We start from the raw sequence: 18,243 nt of genomic DNA on the forward strand, positions 1-18,243 counted from the left end.
GGCAAGCATCGAGAGTTCCAGCGTGGTTTGTCCACTGCTGGATGATAGCCTTCATCCCCAGCCCACGCTCCTCTTACCGCGATTTCACTATGCAGCGATCCACCGCAGAACCCCCCCCCTCCCCCCGACCCCATCTGCAAGCAAAGGGATGCTCTCGGAAGCCGTGCGTTCCCTGGCCCGCCCGCTCCGGCGGCCGTTCCGGTGCCGCGACGCGTCCTGCCAGAGAGGCCCCGCTCATTTTATTCTCTCTCTCTTTGTCTCACAACGTAGTCCCAAGCCTGCAACCATCCCCATGCTTAATGTGACGGGTGGGGTGGGCCGTTTGCATTGTCGCGGAGAACACTTGGTTGGCTGGCTGGCTCGGTCGCTGGCTGGCTCGCTGGCTGGTTGGTTGGCTCGCTGGCTCGCTGGCTCGCTGGCTGGCTGGCTTTTTCGGTGGCTGGCTGGCTCGGTCACTGGCTGGCTCGCTGGCTCTCTGGCTGGCTGGCTCGCTGGCTGGCTGGCTGGCTGGCTCGCTGGCTGGCTGGTTGGTTGGCTTGCTGGCTGGCTGGTTGGTTGGCTCGCTGGCTGGCTGGTTGGTTGGCTCGCTGGCTGGCTGGCTCGCTCGCTGGCTGGCTGGCTCGCTCGGTGGCTGGCTCGCTCGGTGGCTGGCTCGCTCGTTGGCTGGTTGGCTTGCTCGCTGGCTGGCTCGCTCGGTGGCTGGCTGGCTCGCTGGCTGGCTGGCTCGCTGGCTGGCTCTCATGCCTCCTTTTAAAGCAACCGACCTGCCGGGCCGCGGTGGATTGCCGAGCCCGGCCCGGGAACAGCGAAGTCCCTTCGTGGCGAATGGCGGTTGTTGTTCTTGTTGGGCAAAATCCTTCAATGACCGCATTTTATATTTATGAATTTTTTGTCGCCTCCACCGCCGCCCCAGTCCTGGCCACATCTGCGTTTTTAGAAACGAAAATGAAAAATGTTGCCTGTGGGATAAGTTAAATGCAATCGTAGTTGCTTTATTGATCTTTCCACTTATGAGTTTCTGTGTCTCAATTTTTTTTGTTTGCCCTGAAGGGACAAGTTTTTCAGAGAAAGCTGTTTGTGAAAATCTGGTTTTGCCACTTGCGAAATCCCTCCCGCTTGCGTGAAACAATGCTCACAGCGCCCCGCCCCCCGTCGGTGCATGGATTGTAATTTGCACGAGCAAGGGGGCATCGTATAGCTGGTGGCAGGGGGGGAGGGTTGTAATCTCGGGGAGGGGGGTAATCTCGGGGAGGGGGGTCACCGTTCAAATTGTGTCAGATTGGGGAAAAATGACACCGCACATTACTTGCTTGGGATTATATAATAACTATATAATGGTCGCTCACATACTCCGGAGACTTGGCAGGACCCTCCTGAAAGGGGATTCTTGAGACCCGGTGTGGTTCTTCTGTGGAAATAAGCGTAGTGGTAATGATATATAAATAAAACAAAATCTTTATTGAAATTATTTTAATTTGTGTTGACATTGTGGTACTGATGGGCGACAAGGTCAAACATTTCACCGAGCAGCGCTTATGATGATAATAACAACAGGTTATTAACCTGCCTTATTCAGCAACCTGCACTGGTGAAGTATGGTCAACTAATCCCCATGATCGATTGCAGTATGGGAAGGCCCTATCCAGCAGTAGGTTATGGCAGAGGGTTGTGTATCCTGTTATCTAATGTTAATATATAATGTTATATATATTGTGAAAATAATTGCAGCTTTTATAAACCCCTTAGCTGTCAACCCATGCGGTTTAACCCCGTATTCTTGTACAGGGAAATTGAGTCAATTCTAAATTTGAAGTTTTCGTGACTGCAAGGATTCATACTCTTTGTTTTTTTCGGTGAAGTCACGTAGATAAAAAATGTAAATAAATTAAATCACGACGTTTAAGTGTGTGCTTTCGCTAAGTTATCCCCACCTGAAGAAGGACGCTTGTGTTGTGCTCGAAACGTCGTGATTTAATTTATTTAAAAAATTTTTACCTACGTGACTTTACCGAAAAAAACAAAGAGTAGGGAAATTGAGTGTTCAGGTCCATACGGCGAAACGGCCGCGTCAATACGGGAAACAAAGAATAATGATGCGGCCAAATTAAAAAAAAAGTCGTGGGACAGATTTTTTTTGTTTTTCTACTCTGGAGAGTGGCGATCCCCGCAGCAGCTGACAAATTTGATCTGAAATTAAGACGCTCTCGGTACAGATTGTACGCACAAGGTACATCTCCGCATGCGGTTTTCCAAACGTAAGTCACCGCCACAGCACAGCGACAAGCGTTACCTCCTGCAGCGAAGAAGGCGAAGCTAGCGATGCCGTTGTGCATTCACAACATGAGTGTGCGTCCGCGTCAAGCAAGCGGCAGCATCAGCATACAGGGTCGCATAAGGTAGCATGATGAGTAGCCCATTGACACCACTTATCGAAATTAATACGTAAAATGTTTTTTTGTTTAGTAACATAATTGTTTTCTTTTTGTTTCTCCCTTGTGATGGGACTTTGTAGGATGAAGATTGAGATTTATAAGGGAACGGGATGACCAATAAAGGTCTGCATTGGTCTGTAATAGGGGAGGCACTGATAAGTGGTTGACAGGTTTGTAAACCAGAGCCTGGGAGATGCAAGAGGTTGGCGGATCGCGGGCGAGTGCGATTGTGAACCCGTCCGTGCGGATGCGTTTCTCTTTGTGCGGTGGGTTTTCTCCGCTTTTCTCCCGCACGGAGCCAATGTATTTACCATGGGCGGCATGTTCGTGGTGCATCCAGCCCACCCGTGTCCCACTGGCAGGACCCCCTTACCGTAAGAGAGTCTACGGAGAGCTCTGGAGAGCCACGTCAGAAATGGCACCTCGGCCGAACTCTTTAACACCGACCCAATACGGTCTCGGGGAGAGGTGGACGTGCCCACATTTTACCCCACCGCCGACGCGGAGCCCTGGTGGTCGACCGAGCCAACGTGTATGGGCACTTGGCTGATTAATGCAGGACGCTCATAACGAAGAGTCCTGAGACTCAGCGATGCTATCCCCGAATTAAAAATAATGGCGTTATTATTATAATTAGTTAGTGTTTGCTGTTGGGGGGTCGGGGGGTGGGCGGCGGCGTTGCCACTGGAATACGTTATCAGGTCGCATGCATCACACACAAGTGCTTGCCGAAAATGAAACATTTCAACCTCGATTTGAAGCTTTCGTGACTGCAGGAACCCATACTCTTTGGTTCTTTCGGTCAAGTCGCGAAGGTATAAAATAAATCGCGCAACACAAGCGTCAGGTGATGACGGACGCTTGTGTTGCGCCCGAAACGTCGTGATTTATTTTATTTTTTTACTGATCTCGTCAAGGAGCATAAAATCCATCGTCGCGCGAACTCCGGTCACCCTCGCAGCGACTTTGGGCTAGCCCATCGAACAAAGATGGTCGCCCGATCCCGCGCTTTCAGATGCGCGCTTCTGCGGCCGTCTGGAACCTTCCTTCCGATATTAGGAAGCCACTGGGGCTATGCACTTTTAAATCATCGAGATTGAAAATTCATTTCTTTAGATATGCTTTTTGCGTTTTAGTTTGTTGGCCTTCCCCCGCTGCCTCCTATTAGCTACGGCTGGCTTCGTACAGTGCGAAAATTAGTTTGACATGCATACATACAAATACAACCGGTCAACCGACTTACCTGAGCGATGCCATCTGCCCATAGGGACCATCACGACACGTGCGCTCATTCATGCCAATGGCATCCCGCAACGCCGTACATTAATTATGTATAAAGACCGGATCCCATATACGCGGTGCGAAAACAGTTCAACGTACATACATTTGTTAAGGCCGTACGAATGGCAACGTCGTCTTTGTGGGATCAGGCTGGGACTGAGCGAGCGGTGCGGTGCGGTGCGTGAGTGTTCCGTGTTCGCCGGCACGGCGTGAAAGCAGTTCACCGTACATACATGCGTATGTTAGGGCTCTGTGGCATCGGGCTGGGACTGAGCGAGCGAGCGGTGTGTTCCGTGTTCGCTGGCGGCAGGTGCGCCCGCGGGACATCGTGCGGATCGTGCGCGGGCGGCTGGAGGAGCGGGGCATCGCGGTGCGCGACGTGCGCCTCAACGGCTCCGCCGCCAGCCACGTGCTCCACCACGACAGCGGCCTCAGCTACAAGGACCTGGACCTCATCTTTGGCGTGGGCCTCACGGGCGAAGCCGAGTTCCAGCTCGTCAAGGTGCACGTCACACCACGTCATCCCCACGCCCCCCCCACCCCACCACCCCGGCAGCGATGCGGCGGTCCGTTGTGTTTCCCCGTCGCACGCAATGCGATTTTTGTTTTTTTTTTCCCCCCACGTGCTCCTCCTCCCACACGTATAACGCCGATTAATCGGCCGATACCAACTCAACATGTAGAGGACCGCAGAGCTTGGGCAGTTGTTGGTAGCGCCTGCTCGGCATCGCATCGCTGCTGCTGCTGCCTTCCCGCTCATCTGTGGTTCCTCCTTGCACCTCCGAGTCATCCCCTCTCTCTCGCGCTACGAGAGCCAGGGGGGGGGATACTGTACAGCGGTGGTGCGTTACAAGTTGACTCTTGACATGAAGACCATTCTCAACGTGTGCCACTGTGTATGTGCTGCAGCCCCTCGTAATTTTTTTGTAATTAATCGGTTAATTAAAACACACATTTTCGTTGTTGCAATAGTTTATTTAATCCAGCAGTCATTATGGGACCGCTATGCGTCGTTACACCCCAGCGCCGTTGACTCTGCCGTGTTTTTTGATGAGAGAGTGCCAGACTAACGCTACCACTGTACCCTCCCCTACCCACCACATGCACTACCACCACCACCACCACCCACCTTCATCATCACAAACACCACCTCCACTAACAATACCACCACCATCACCACAACCTGCCAACCCTGTCCACCATCGCTTCTTACGTTCGCCGTCAATTATCACCACCTCTATTAACATCACTACCACCACCACCGCCACATTCATCGCCACCATCAACCACCGCAACCGACCTGACCTACTGCCACTGCCACCAAACGCCTACCGCCCCCCGCCTACCGTCGCCGCCTCCGCCGCGCACAGGAAGTGGTCCTGGACTGCCTGTTGGACTTCCTGCCCGAGGGCGTGAGCAAGGAGAAGATCGGGCCACAGACGCTGAAGGAGGCGTACGTCCAGAAGATGGTGAAGGTGTGCAATGACACGGACCGCTGGAGCCTCATCTCGCTCTCCAACAACAGCGGCAAGAACGTGGAGCTCAAGTTCGTCGACTCGCTGCGGCGGCAGTTCGAGTTCAGCGTCGACTCGTTCCAGATCGTCCTCGACTCGCTGCTGCTCTTCTACGAGTGCTCCGAGCACGCCATGTCGGAGCGCTTCCACCCGAGCGTGCTCGGCGAGAGCATGTACGGCGACTTCGGCGAGGCGCTCGAGCACCTGCGCGGCAGGCTCATCGCCACGCGCAACCCCGAGGAGATCCGAGGTGCGCGCTCGCGTCTCCGCGTGTGCGTGCGCGCGTGGGTTGTGGTAGTGCAGCGGTTGGCGCGTCGTGCTACGAACCCGGCAGTCCTTGCTCGCGGCCGACGCCAGTGACGATTATCTGAACCAGTCCTGGGCCTGGGCCTCCCCTAGGTCGACTCGGCCTCAAGTCGAGTACCTGGTTGCGGTGTGTGAATATCGCCACCGGGGAGACTAAGGCGGCCGGGCGTCGTTTTGGCAGCACCACCACCCTCGTGTGCCATTCCGGCCTCCGTAGCTGTTTGCTAACGGCACTTGCCCCCGGCAGCCTGCGAAGTGCATACAGCGGGGGTGAGTGGGTTCCTGTTTGTGCGCGCGTACATCTGTGTCCCGCGTGCCTTGCGTGCGTTCACGCATGAGCACCGTGCGATACAAAACGCTTCCTAGCCCGCCCGCGAAAAACTGCCTGGCCACCGAGCCTAACGATAAAAAATGTAGGCCGCGACCTCGTCAATAATAACGCTGCTCCTGCTGCAACCAAACCGCGTCGAGTTTGTCCGACCACCACCACCACCACCGCCGCCAGCGAAAACCGCACGGGGGTGGTGGGCGGGGGGAGGAGGGAGTTCCCTCGCACGTCACAACGCTGTTCGTTTCCTCGGAGCTCTCTGCGTCACGCTGGGCCACGTGCGCGCGTCTGTCCACGCGTCGTCCACGCGGCGACGCGTTGGGAGTCAACGGCGGCGCTCTGGTTTCTAACTCTGGGGTGCGCGCCGCAGCCACGGCTCCTGGACAAACGAAGCGGTTAGCCCCGCGGGGAACATTGAGGGTCGCGTGCGACCGCCGCCGCCCCCCGTTAGACCATCGTTGACCGGACATTGATGAACCTTGGCTGGGACAGAAGGTCCGGTCAACGGGGCTAGCGGCGGCTCTAGGTTCACAGATGTCCAACCAAAAGAACTATTTAAACAAATTTTTTTATTTTATTTTACCAGGTTATCAGGCCCACTGAGCTGTATAGCTCTTTCAGATGCCACCTGGCTACAAAGGATAGCTCAACGAAGTGGCTTATCATGTGGAAACGTATAGAAGCCAAATACTCTAAAACGCCCATTGATTTTAAATGTGGAGGTTCTCGGGGAAAAATTAACTTCAAATGTACAAGTCATATTGGATCGAAACTTTAACCTCCTGTATACCAGGCAAGGGAATTAACATCTCGCCACCGTGGCACCGACTGGACGTCTGTGAAAGAGAACTTTGTAGCTAATCGGATTCCTTCAGAATAAATAAATATTCTGATTCTGAGTGATGCCACCCATCGGAGTGAGTGGGTTGGCCCGAGTCCTGGGCCCCCTGAGCGATGCGTGTGCTGGGGCGGGCACAGGGGCGTAAGTTGACTGGGTACGAAATCGCGTTGGAATTTTCACCGTGATTATTATTTACAGTAAACCCTCGTTTATTCGACACATATGGGGCTCTGGCCTTGCCAAATTATCCAATTATTTCCGAACTATTTACAATAGTGCTCCCCAGTGTCTCCTGCCCCAATAAAAAAAAAATACAAATTTGTTTTCCAAACTCTTCACGCACAACCTGCATCGTCAATTCTATACAAAACTTTGGATTTGTCTGTCGCAGACGAAGGGATTTATACTTCAGTCCCTTTCCATTAATTCTTTATGTAGGCCTAGAGGACGTGTCTGAGAGGGTTGGCTTGCACAGAGTGCATAAGCAAAGTAAAGTCAATAGCAACGGGGCCTGCACTAACGCTCGCCACGCGCTCCGCCGCTAGACTGAGCCATTGTTTTGGCCGTGACGCACGGCGTTGCTCCACGTGTATGCCGAAATTGGACCATTCGCTTAGGGAATTCGGCTTGTGACGAATAATAGAAGGTATATGCCGAAAATGCAGCCGTGCCGAATGATCCCCAATTACGAATGATCATATTACCGAAATAACGAGGTTTTACTGTACATACACACGTGTGCCGCCTACATTACGGTCTTGAGTTATAATGGTCGTGGTGATTCACTGTTAGATATTTTTGTAGGTCTTTCTCACACTCCTCCAATTTAGCACCGGTTGGCTACGTACGCTTGCGACAGAATTTGGAACATCGTACGTGAATCGGTGCGCAGCTGAAGCAGTAGTCGATTGGCACATTTGTTCAACTTTATTAATTGGCAGTGTCGGTCGGAGGAGGGTTTACGACACCCACGCCCGACTGCCTTTTGTCTCCTTAGTCGCGGTGTTTACAAACCGCATGAGGTACTCCGTTGGAGCAGAGTTGACCTAGCCGGAGGCCTGGGACGGCTTCGGATAATCGTCACTGGTGTTGGCCGTGAGCGGGAAATCAAACTCGGGTGGCGTGCCGGGTTGGGAGCGCAAAATGAGTTGGCCTTCCTGAATAACAAGTCTGGAGGCTCCGTGAGGCCCTGCTGGGTAACAGACTTGCCGACGTTACTGCGAGGCGTCGGGAGGAATAAGCCGCGCTTCGGGAATCTGCCCGCCCTTCGAATGTCGACGTCCGCGCCTCGCTCCTCCGGCCAACGCAGGCCGCCCTCGCTCCTTGTCCCACCGGGTGGGGGGGGGGGGGGACACTTGAGAGGGTGATGCAGTGCCCGCGACATGACCTGCCGTGCAAAAGAGCTTTGTAGCTCATCGGATACCTCCGGTCTAAATTAATGTTCCGATTCGAATTGTGACCTCGGACGACGTCTGGCGAAGAGAGGAGAGGAGCGCGGCTCTCTCCCTGCGTTGTTGTTGTTTATCTTTTATTGTTGTTTGCGGTGAGCTGCCGTCCGCCCTCTGACCCCCGCCGTCGCCACTGCCGTGATCCGGTCGTCTGTGGGAAAGAGTGCTTTGTAGCTCATCGGATTCCTGCAGTTTAAATAGGTATTCTGATTCTGATTTCGGCAGTATCGGCGTTAAGTTCAAGCCGCCCCCACCGTGTGCGGCGTTTTCCACGGCCGTCGGAAGCCGGGCCGTGACGCACCGTACCAGTCCTGGAACCGGCCCCTTGCCGCTCCTGCGTTCAGACCCCCCCACGGCGAGAGGGAATCGACCGTAGTACATTTTTAACGGGTTTCAAGGTACGCTTGGGTTGGATTGCGCTGTCCCAAGGTGTATCGTCTTTTATTTCGTAATAATCAAAAACGCAGCCCAGGTGTTGACTGCGGCGTTAGATGATGATGACGACGATGACGATGATGATGAGAATCCCGACGATGACGACGACGATGACGACGATCAACATCGTTCCTCGTGACATCGCCAACCTGTTTCCTATGGGCGGCCTGATATTAAAGCCCCGGCCGCTCGGACCGCAAACGGAGAGCCGTGCGGCGCCAAGGACCGACGAGTGAACGGGCGCTGAGCCCCCCCAACCCCCTCCCCCCGGTTCACTCCCGAGCGGTCGTCTGATGGATGCGACGTTGAGAGTATCCACATCGCTCATCATGGTGGGGGGAGCGGCGAGTGGGGAGCCAGCAAAGCAGCGCCTGCGGGGACTGGCCTCACAAAGTCCGGTTCGATTCACTGGAATAGCGGGGGGTCCTGTATTTGGGAAATTTCATATGGAAATACATAATTTTCGACTTCCCAAAAGTCCACGTGGGCAGCTGACTTTTACCATCCGTCTGCCGCCGCTGCTGCTGCTGCTGCGTCGGTTTTCACGGTCGCGCTGCTCCGTTGCGGTCACAATGCGTGTTTCGATGTCCGACGTTTCGCTGCACATGCTTGTAAACGTAACGTGGACTGGTGGAACATGGTGGGTGGGGGGCTTAGGTGGCAGCTATCACCACCCCCAATTTTCTGAATAGGGGTAAGCAATTAACTCTAACCCCGCAACTAGTATTGATCAGCAGTAAGTCTTATCAGCAAGCAAACCGTGGAATCGTTTGATATGTTCGTAGTCTCGTCGGTTGTTGCTTGAACCAACCAACTCTGGCATTTCTGAAGCGCCCTTCCCAACGTCCCGGCTCTGGGTCCACGGAATTCTGCGTGGCGGCGGGTGAGGGAGGGGGGCAGGGGGAGGGGGGTGAGGGGACGCTAGGGGTAGGGGGGGAAGGCGGTCGTCGCCAAGTTGGGAGTGAGGGAGGAGAGCGGGCCAAGACGCCGACAGACATCTGGGCCCGACATTAGCACTCGCGTTCTCACAAAGCGGCTTGTGTCCGCCCAACGTTATTATCTTATCGGGGCTAAGGAGTTTTCAAGGTCTCCCCTTCCCCCCACCCCTTGCCTTATGAATCGTTTAGCTGTTTGGGCCGCTTGTCAAAGCGACTGCGTTTGTCCGACGCCAAACGGACGTTTTCTAAATCCGGACGCGGCTGCGGATTCGGGTTGGGCACTCTGCTTCGGGGTGGGGATTCTCGACGACACCGGCGTCGGGGGGGGGGAGAAACTATCCGGATCGCGACCTTTGCGCGACCGTGGATTTTTCTCCCCCCCCCCCCCCTTTTCCCTCCCCATGGGTGTCACAGAAGCACGCTCGCAGCACCGAGTCTGTCTGGATGCTGCTCAACAGGAAGCGGAGAGGGCGCCGCTATTTTCTTAATGGCAACGTCTGAAAGAGATAAATTGGTCGAAATGTTTGTGTTGGGGCTGAGCGAGCGCGCACGTGTGTGGCTGTTTGTGCCGAGCCGGCCGAGCGAGCGCAAGGGGGGGGAACCGTGCATTTTGAGTATCAGCGGGGAAAATAAACCGCTTGCGGTTCTAAAAAAATATATAGATTTTTTTTTTAAGCTAGATCTCGTACGCGTGGACCGGAGGTCTGTAGTTCTGTGATATCCGCTTCTGTGGGGGGGGAGGGGGGACCGTTCTGGAACGCGAAAGAGTCGCGCAGTAGCTCCGTGAATGTTTGCCGTGTTTCGTGATGCGACGCCGATTTAGTCTAAGTTTTAAGTTACGAACAATTAAAATATTTTGCCCCCTTCGTCAAACGGTGACCTCCGGGTGACCCTGACGACCCTAATTTGAAACTCGCTTTTAATTACCACCCCGGTTACGTCCGCGATGAGACCATTGGCGTCCGTTGATTAACCGTTCACTCGAGCCTGATTTTAACAAGAAATATTTGCGCGTAGGCAGCGGCGCTGCGGTTGCGACCTGCTTACGCTGGCAGGCAACTTTGCGCGCAACACAAATTCGCGCGAACGCCTGTAGCAGTTTTAATATTTATATCACAGTTATGCGGGCACGCCTTTTTGTTAATGCGGCATCATCATTCGCGCACGCCGCGCGCGGAATTCGTAACGCGTACGGATTCCTCGCATTGGGTGGGGTTGCGAAGGTGGGTGTTAAGGCAGCCAGAACCAAGACTCGCCGACAAATTTCCTCCAAGCTCTGTAGTCCCTAGAGTCCTACATCGCGACGGTTTTTTTCTTTCTTTCTGCCGCCGCTCACAAAACTTACTCGTCGCCCTCTGTCCTCCGCTCCCCCCCGCCCCCTCGCCCGTTATGCAGGCGGCGGCCTCCTCAAGTACTGCAACCTGCTGGTGCGCGACTTCCAGCCGGCGTGCGAGCAGGAGATCAAGACCCTGGAAAGGTACATGTGCTCGCGCTTTTTCATCGACTTCCCCGACATCTCTGAGCAGGAGCGCAAGCTCGAGTCGTACCTGCAGAACCATTTCCTGGGCGAGGAGGGCAGTAAGTACGACTACCTGCTCACGCTGTGGGGCGTGGTGAACGAGAGCACCGTCTGCCTGATGGGGCACGAGCGCCGGCTCACCCTGGGCCTCATCACGTCGATGGCCTTCCGCGTCCTCGCCGAGCAGAACGTCATCCCCAACACGGCCAACGTCACCTGCTACTACCAGCCGGCGCCCTACGCCAGCGACTTCAACTTCAGCGGCTACTACCTGCCGCCGCCGCCGCAGCACGCCCTAGCCTACGTGCCGTCGTACCACCACCAGCAGCACCACCACCAGCAGCAGCAGCACCACCACCAGCACCAGCAGCACCAGCAGAACCAGCACCAGCAGACGTGGCTGCCCTGCAGCTAACGCAGCCGGGTGACGCCCCCACCGTGATGCCCGCCCACCTGCCCGCCCGTCTGCCCGCCAACCCCGCTGATTGATGACGGACCTCAACAATTAACCTCCCACTTCTTTCCCCCCCGGACCAATGCCGTGATACAACGCGGTCTTTTATTTTATTTTTTTTCCTTCCCCGTGCCTGCCCCGATTTCCTGATTCTACCCCCCCCCTCCAACCCCCATCCTCCACTGCCACTCCATAGGTGCCTGTGCAAAAAGCGGCTGTCTCTCCGCGCCGTGTTTGTGGTGGTCGTTGTTGTTGGTTCCTCTCTTCCATTTTACGTCTCTCGGTAAGACGGGCAAAGCAGCAGCAGCAGCAGAGGCGGCAGCGACATTAAGAACTGTGCGCGTTTGGCAGCACGAGCCCCCCACCCCCCCCTCCCACCCCCCTTCATTGAACCGAGATTCCAGAACTGCATGCACCGAGACTTGCACGCGCGCACACACACACACACGCGCGACCGCATGAAAATGGGCGAAGCGTGACGAGCAGGAGAAGATACTGGGTGGTTTTGCCCGCCGCGCTGCTTTCCACGTGTGTACATACGTGATCCAAGGCTCGCGACGCTTGTGCTGGAGGCCAGAAAAACTTCCGCGGGCAAGTTGCGGGATGGTAACCGTGTAGCCACTGGTGGAAGTAAAAAAACTAAAACTACAACACACAACAAAAAAAAACGGAACTCGAGACTTTACACGCAAGATGTTTCGCGACCTCTCTTCGGGGGGAACTCTCCCGACGGGAAGAAAAGTCGACGCGCAGTGAAGAGGGAGAAGAAAAATACAACAGCAGCAGCAACAACAACATCAACAAAAAAACCGGGGCACGCGTTGTGAACGGGGAAAAAAAAAATTAAATAAAATTTAAATAAACGCAAAAAAATTTAAAAAGAAGATCCCAAGAGAAAAAGACTGAAAAGGAAAATATTGGCGGGGCGTGGCGAGCGCGACCGCCTGTCGCAGGGTTGACTGCTAACGCGTCGTCCAGCTGATTAACCACAAAAAAAATATAACCAATAACAAAGCGCTATATACTTTTTTTGGGGGGGGGTGGGGGGTGGGGGGACCAGGTCCGCGTTTAAAACACGAGGTTGTTACGAGCCCAACGGGACACCCGGCGCTTCCAGAGTTCCGCGGGGTGAAATGGGGAAAGCAAGAGCGGGCGAACGCCCCCGCTGGGGATGCCACTGATTATTATTTTTTTAACACCCCCACCCCACCCCACGTCACGCGACGGTCAACCTTCACGCTCGCGGGGCAAACCGAAATAATTCCCCCCCCCCCCAAACTGCACGCAACGAAACGAGTGACAACGGGACGCCTCCCATCCCACACCCCACCCACTTCCCCGTGTCCCTCCGTGCTGTAGCGTCTGATCACCGCCGACCCAACGGCGGCACGTACGACGCTTTCTCGGCCTCGCCCGCTGACAGCCCGGTGACGGAACGGACGCGTTTCTCAACTCTCTGCGGCGCCGCGTGGTGCGATTTTTGGTCGCTGAGCACGCAGGGACACGTGGGATAAGAGTCTCCGTGCCTTCCCGCTGTTTACGAGCGTCCGCGTACGTGGGTTAGTCTGAGAGCCCGTTCCGGAAGTTTCACTTTTGTCGGTAGCAGCGGAGGTGGCGTCACTTTAGCGGTTCAACTTTTCTTCGCGCGGCCAATTCCGCGATGGCCATTTCATTTCAAGCGTGCGAGGTGGGTTGTCGAGTTAATTTAACTCTCGTTAGCCTCTATAAATAACTCCGTATGGACTGAACTACAAGAGTGCTGCCACCTTAGCCAGTGCAAATTTCTACTCTGGCCCGTGACGCCGAATGATGTTGTCATTTCTGCGCGTTTTCCCAGCCTGCTTTCTGTCGCGTTTATTTTTCCCGGCACGGGGCGTCCTTCCTCTGCAAAGTCCAGTTGCGTTCGAGCGCACGTTTCCCTGCAACGCCTTTGGTGGGGCAGGTGGGGGGACCGTACGTCAATTCGCCCGTGCGTCAATTCGCCCGTGCGTCAATTCGCCCGTGCGTCAATTCGCCCGTGCGTCAATTCGCCCGTGCGTCAATTCGCCCGTGCGTCCGTTTTGCGGCGGTGCCGTCGTCTCGCCAGCGTCGCCGGCAGCATCCACCGCCTGCCCCGTGGCCGCGGTTTGAGTGCCGTTTTTAAGGGATGCATACAAATTGACTCTCATCTGTGCAATTTTGAAACTCTTTTGAATCTTTAGTTTGCACTTGTTTTTTTGAGTTGGGAGGTCGAATCCCAACATAGTGTTTTTCCCCATTATCCCCTTCCCAATCCCCCACAACCTTCCCTTTCATTTGTTATTGTCGCTTGTTGTTGTTTATTTTTTCCTCGCGCAATTGTTCTCTTAGGTAATTTACGCAAGTGCTTTCGTTGAACGTGTACGGTACGCCGGTGGTTTTTTTTGAGTAGCTGAGAGACTCTGAAGCCGTAACTGGAGGGTGAGGGGGAAGGCCGAGTTTGGATTTATCCATGCCCCCATTTTTTTTCCCCCCCGTTGGCACATTTCGGAGCCGTGCCGGGAGCCAGGCTTATGCCACTCGGGAGAGGCTCCAGACTGCGTCCCGAGCCCCAGTTCAAATATCACGACGGTGCATGCACGTATCGCAGTTTGGTTTCCGGGCTCAGCTTTGCCAATAACCATTCGTGCTGGCTTGGCTCTGATGTTCCAGTGGGGGGGGGGGGGGGGGGGTGAGGGGGAAGAGGGATCAAGGTGTGTGGCAGAGAATGAGACTAAAATGAAGGTGACAATTTTTAAGAAACAACAAAGTTAGCCATGGAATTGTTTAAAGTTTTTCCAATCCCCACGTGGTTGGGTAAATGAGTGGACAGCCATTGCCAAACCTCGCCTAGAGCTCCATCCCTCGAAATTATAGAATCCAGTTAAAAAGTCTTACTCCCTCACGCGCTCACCCCCAGAAGTGTTCAGATCCTTCCATTGTTGGGGGGAGGGAAAGATCAATTGCAATCCATTGTACTTTTTTTGCGAGTGATATTTACCGTGCAATTTAGCGTTAAGACGAAAAAAAAAAGCCCTACATAGATACAGCATAAATATATGTTTACAAAACAAAATCGCGTCCAGGTTCCGTCATTCGGGAGTAAAACATGGCCCAGAAGATGATAACGATGACGACGATAATGATGGTGGTGGTGATGCCCATGATTTCTTGTGAGTAGGGACGAAAATTGTGAGAAAATATTATTGGCGGGAGCGCGCGGTGCATCTTGGGAAGAGACGATGGTTGCAGTGCACCGCTGCTGGATGGTTCTGTCAACGCTGTCAAAACAAAAAAAAGCATCGCGGGGTCAAACGTCGGGGATGTAACGATGCACCGATTTGGTCGCTTTTTTTTGTAACGTGTTTTTTTTTCTAGTTCGCAAATTCGTGCGTGCGTGGGAACCTGATGTAGCCCCCCCTCCCCTCCCCGCCGCCGCCCCGAACTCGTCGCCACTGTACGTAATTGGGCTTTGCGTGACCCCTGCCCAGCCACTTGTGGCCCACTACAAGACTGAAGATGTTAAGGACTTGAGCGAATCGCGGTTTCTGACCGGTGGTGGTGGTGGCACCGGTGGTGGTGGCACCGGTGGTGGCGGCACCGGCGTTTGGTGGCGGCACCGGCGTTTGGTGGCGGCACGGGCGGTGGCACCGAGTACTGGTGGTGTGCTACTCGTAAACTTGCCATGCGGAGCACTTGAGGTGCTACGATATTTTTGGGCATTATGTTGATGATGTTCTTTTAGATTTTATTTTAAACTTTGCCTAAGGTGGGTGTTTATTTTTAAAATACATATATACGGGGAGGAAAAAAAATTATAGAGGGAGGGGCAAAAGAAATATTCGTGCTGCCGAGGGTCGGACAAATAAGCGCTCTATATTGTAGAATATATTCCAGACACTGAAGAGAGAGAGAGGGGAAGGAAAAAAAGCAGGAATAATAAATATATAAATATATAGACCGAAAAAAATATACGAGCGCGTTCGTTTTTGAGTTGACGGATTGCAGAGAAGAAAATTTTACGGGGCCATCGATTCGCTCGCGTGCCTCGCGATGGCGAATGACGAAGGTGACCATCGATTGCGATGATTCACGATGGCGGCAGGGTGGGGGGTGAATGAGGGGGGAGGGGTGACAGCGAATCTCGCGATGGGTGACGTCCGATGGTCGAGGACCCCCCGCCCCCCTCACCCCAACAACCCCCTGCCCCCCTCACCCCAACAACCCCCTGCCCCCCTCACCCCCTCACCCCAACAACCCCCTGCCCCCCTCACCCCAACAACCCCCTGCCCCCCTCACCCCAACAACCCCCTGCCCCCCTCACCCCCTCACCCCAACAACCCCCTGCCCCCCTCACCCCAACAACCCCCTGCCCCCCTCACCCCCTCACCCCAACAACCCCCTCACCCCAACAACCCTCTCACCCCCACGACCCCCTCACCCCCACGACCCCCTCACCCCCACGACCCCCCTCACCCCCCTCACCCCCCTCACCCCCCTCGGACGCGCGTGCGTGCGTTTATTTTCAAACGGCGATTTGTAGCAAAAAGTGTTTCCACGAGCGAAGAATTGCGTGGGCGGAGATGAGTGTGGCGCTCACGCTTTCACCCTCGCTCTGATCGCGTCGGGGCAACCCCCCCACACCCCCCCCCACACACCTCCCCCCCACACACCCCCCCCCACACACCCCCCTCCCACACACCCCCCTCCCACACACCCCCCCCACACACACCCCCCCCACACCCCCCTCCACACTTCTTATCTCAGTCTTTTGGCGATTCTCAGTGCATGCGAAGTGATGATGACCATGACGGTGTCTGTGACTGCGTGTGTGTTTGTCAACGCGTGCGTGTGTGTGCGGGGAGCGGTGGTGCAGCGGTTAGCGCTACGCTGCGCTACGAACCTGGCCACCCGAGTTCGATTCCCGCTCACGGCGAACACCGGTGACGATAATCTGAACCGGTCCTGAGCCTCCCCTAGGTCGACTCGGCCTCAAATGAGTGCCTGGTGCGATGCATAAACATCGCCACTGGGGAGACAAAGGCGGTCGGCCGTAGTGTTGGCCACCCACCCCCTCGTGTGCCGTGCCGCTCTTTATAGGTGCTCGCTAACAGCACTTGCCCCTCCAGTCTGTTAAGGCTATGTGGGGGATATTTGTCTTTTTTTTGTGCGGGGTGCGTGCCTCGTGCCGCTCGCTGTCTCTCCGTCCGCTTCCTCCCCCAGACCTCCTCGTCCACAAACCGGTTCACACAACGGCGAGGGATGATGTCGAGTTTCGATCGTAAAGACACTCAAAAAAAAAGAAATATATTTTGTAATATCAAGACTTTGCCTCGGAGACATTTAGTGAAACGTGTAGCGGATTTCATCGTTCTCTCGCCACCCCCCGTTGGTCCAAAAGTTGTTGAGGACGTGAAGAAAGATCTGTTCTAAAGTATGAAAACAAAAATCGGAAGTTTTTTTTTTACTCTTTTCTGGCGATAAAACGGCTGTTAAGATGTTCAAACCACCCATTTGCAAGGCATCGACATCTCAACGCGTGTTTTTATTGCCAAAAAGGGGTGTAAAAAAACAAAACCTTCGCTTGTTATTATTTATTTTCATACTTTTGATACTGGCAACAACAACAAAAAAAAGTGTAAATTTTTTAAAGATCGGGCCCTCCCCGCGGAGTTTGTGCGCGGCTGCCCCCCCCCCAACCCGCTCCATTTGCCACCGGGGACCTGTTAACGTAGTGAACCCTCAGTGCCTCCGTTCAATGCACTGGCTTTGCTTTTACGAATTTATTCCCACCACCACCGTTCCTCACCCTCCTCTCCGTACACTCCTCCTGAAGACCGATGGAAAAAAACATGTACGTCGAATTTCTTTGGCGCCGTACGTTAGCCAACCGCGCTTATCGGATGTGCGGGGGTTACGGACAACAAACTGGACACGAAAAAAAACTAATTTCTTTAATTTGCAATCTACATGATGAGTTAAGAGTGCATTATAGCTCCAGTCGCTTCCTAATATCGGAAGGGAAGAGCGTTCCAGACGGCCGCCGCAGAAGCGCGTCTGAAAGCAGCGTGCGGTGACGACCGTCTGTGGTTCGGCCTGGCAGGGCCCCCCACCTCTCCACCAGCCTGCCCCCCCCCTCCCCCACCAGCCTGCCCCCCACTGAAAGCTGTGAACAGCCGCCACCTTGATTGGTCAACAGAGACGTCCACTCTTGTACGTTGTTCAGGCCCGTGAGTGTACAACGTTTGTGTTTTTTTTTGTGGAGTTACTCTATTTTTGTTTATTGTTGTTGTCTGAATGTAAGATTCTAAGGACCAAAGAAACGGCGCGCGAGTGGGGGAGGGGGGTGGGGGGGGAGCTGTCGTTTCCCGCATGGATTTTGTCAGGGGGGTCAGAGGGGTTGGGAAGGGGGGGGGGGGCGTTTAGGGGCTGGGGGCGGGGAGGGGGGCTATGTGTGTACGGTGTCTAAATTTTGTTGTATACATATACTGTAAGTGCCTGATCACATGACCATTTCATTAAACTCCTCTTTTGGGTCCACTTTAATATCGCCTGTCTCTTTTATTGGTGTTGGTATATTTAAAAGCGCGCGTTAACTCTGGCAACAGGGCTCTGCAACCCCAACAAAGCGAGAAGAACCCACGTCTTCTTTCGAATTCTGTAATAATCATAAAATATATTCTGTGGTTCTTTCGGTGAAGTCACGTAGATAGAAAAAATAACGATAAAATAATAACAAAAAAGTGAATA

At 54.2% G+C, this 18,243-nt stretch overlaps 1 protein-coding gene across 2 annotated transcripts in view; it reads left to right on the forward strand.

Moving 5' to 3' along the window:
* LOC116953435 (terminal nucleotidyltransferase 5C-like) overlaps positions 1-18,039 on the forward strand; it is a 52,265-nt gene extending 34,226 nt beyond the window's left edge. For both annotated transcript variants that reach the window (XM_032973649.2, XM_032973650.2), the window contains 3 exons: positions 4,024-4,215; positions 5,084-5,477; positions 10,919-18,039. In XM_032973649.2, coding sequence (XP_032829540.1) covers positions 4,024-4,215; positions 5,084-5,477; positions 10,919-11,457 — 1,125 coding nt within the window. In that variant the 3' untranslated portion in view covers positions 11,458-18,039. The remainder of the gene's footprint in view (positions 1-4,023; positions 4,216-5,083; positions 5,478-10,918) is intronic.
* Positions 18,040-18,243: the final 204 nt, after the last annotated feature.

Source organism: Petromyzon marinus, chromosome 51 (assembly GCF_048934315.1).
Source record: "Petromyzon marinus isolate PM22_M1 ecotype Great Lakes invasive population chromosome 51, UKy_Petmar_22M1.pri1.0, whole genome shotgun sequence".
Lineage (NCBI taxonomy): Eukaryota > Metazoa > Chordata > Hyperoartia > Petromyzontiformes > Petromyzontidae > Petromyzon > Petromyzon marinus.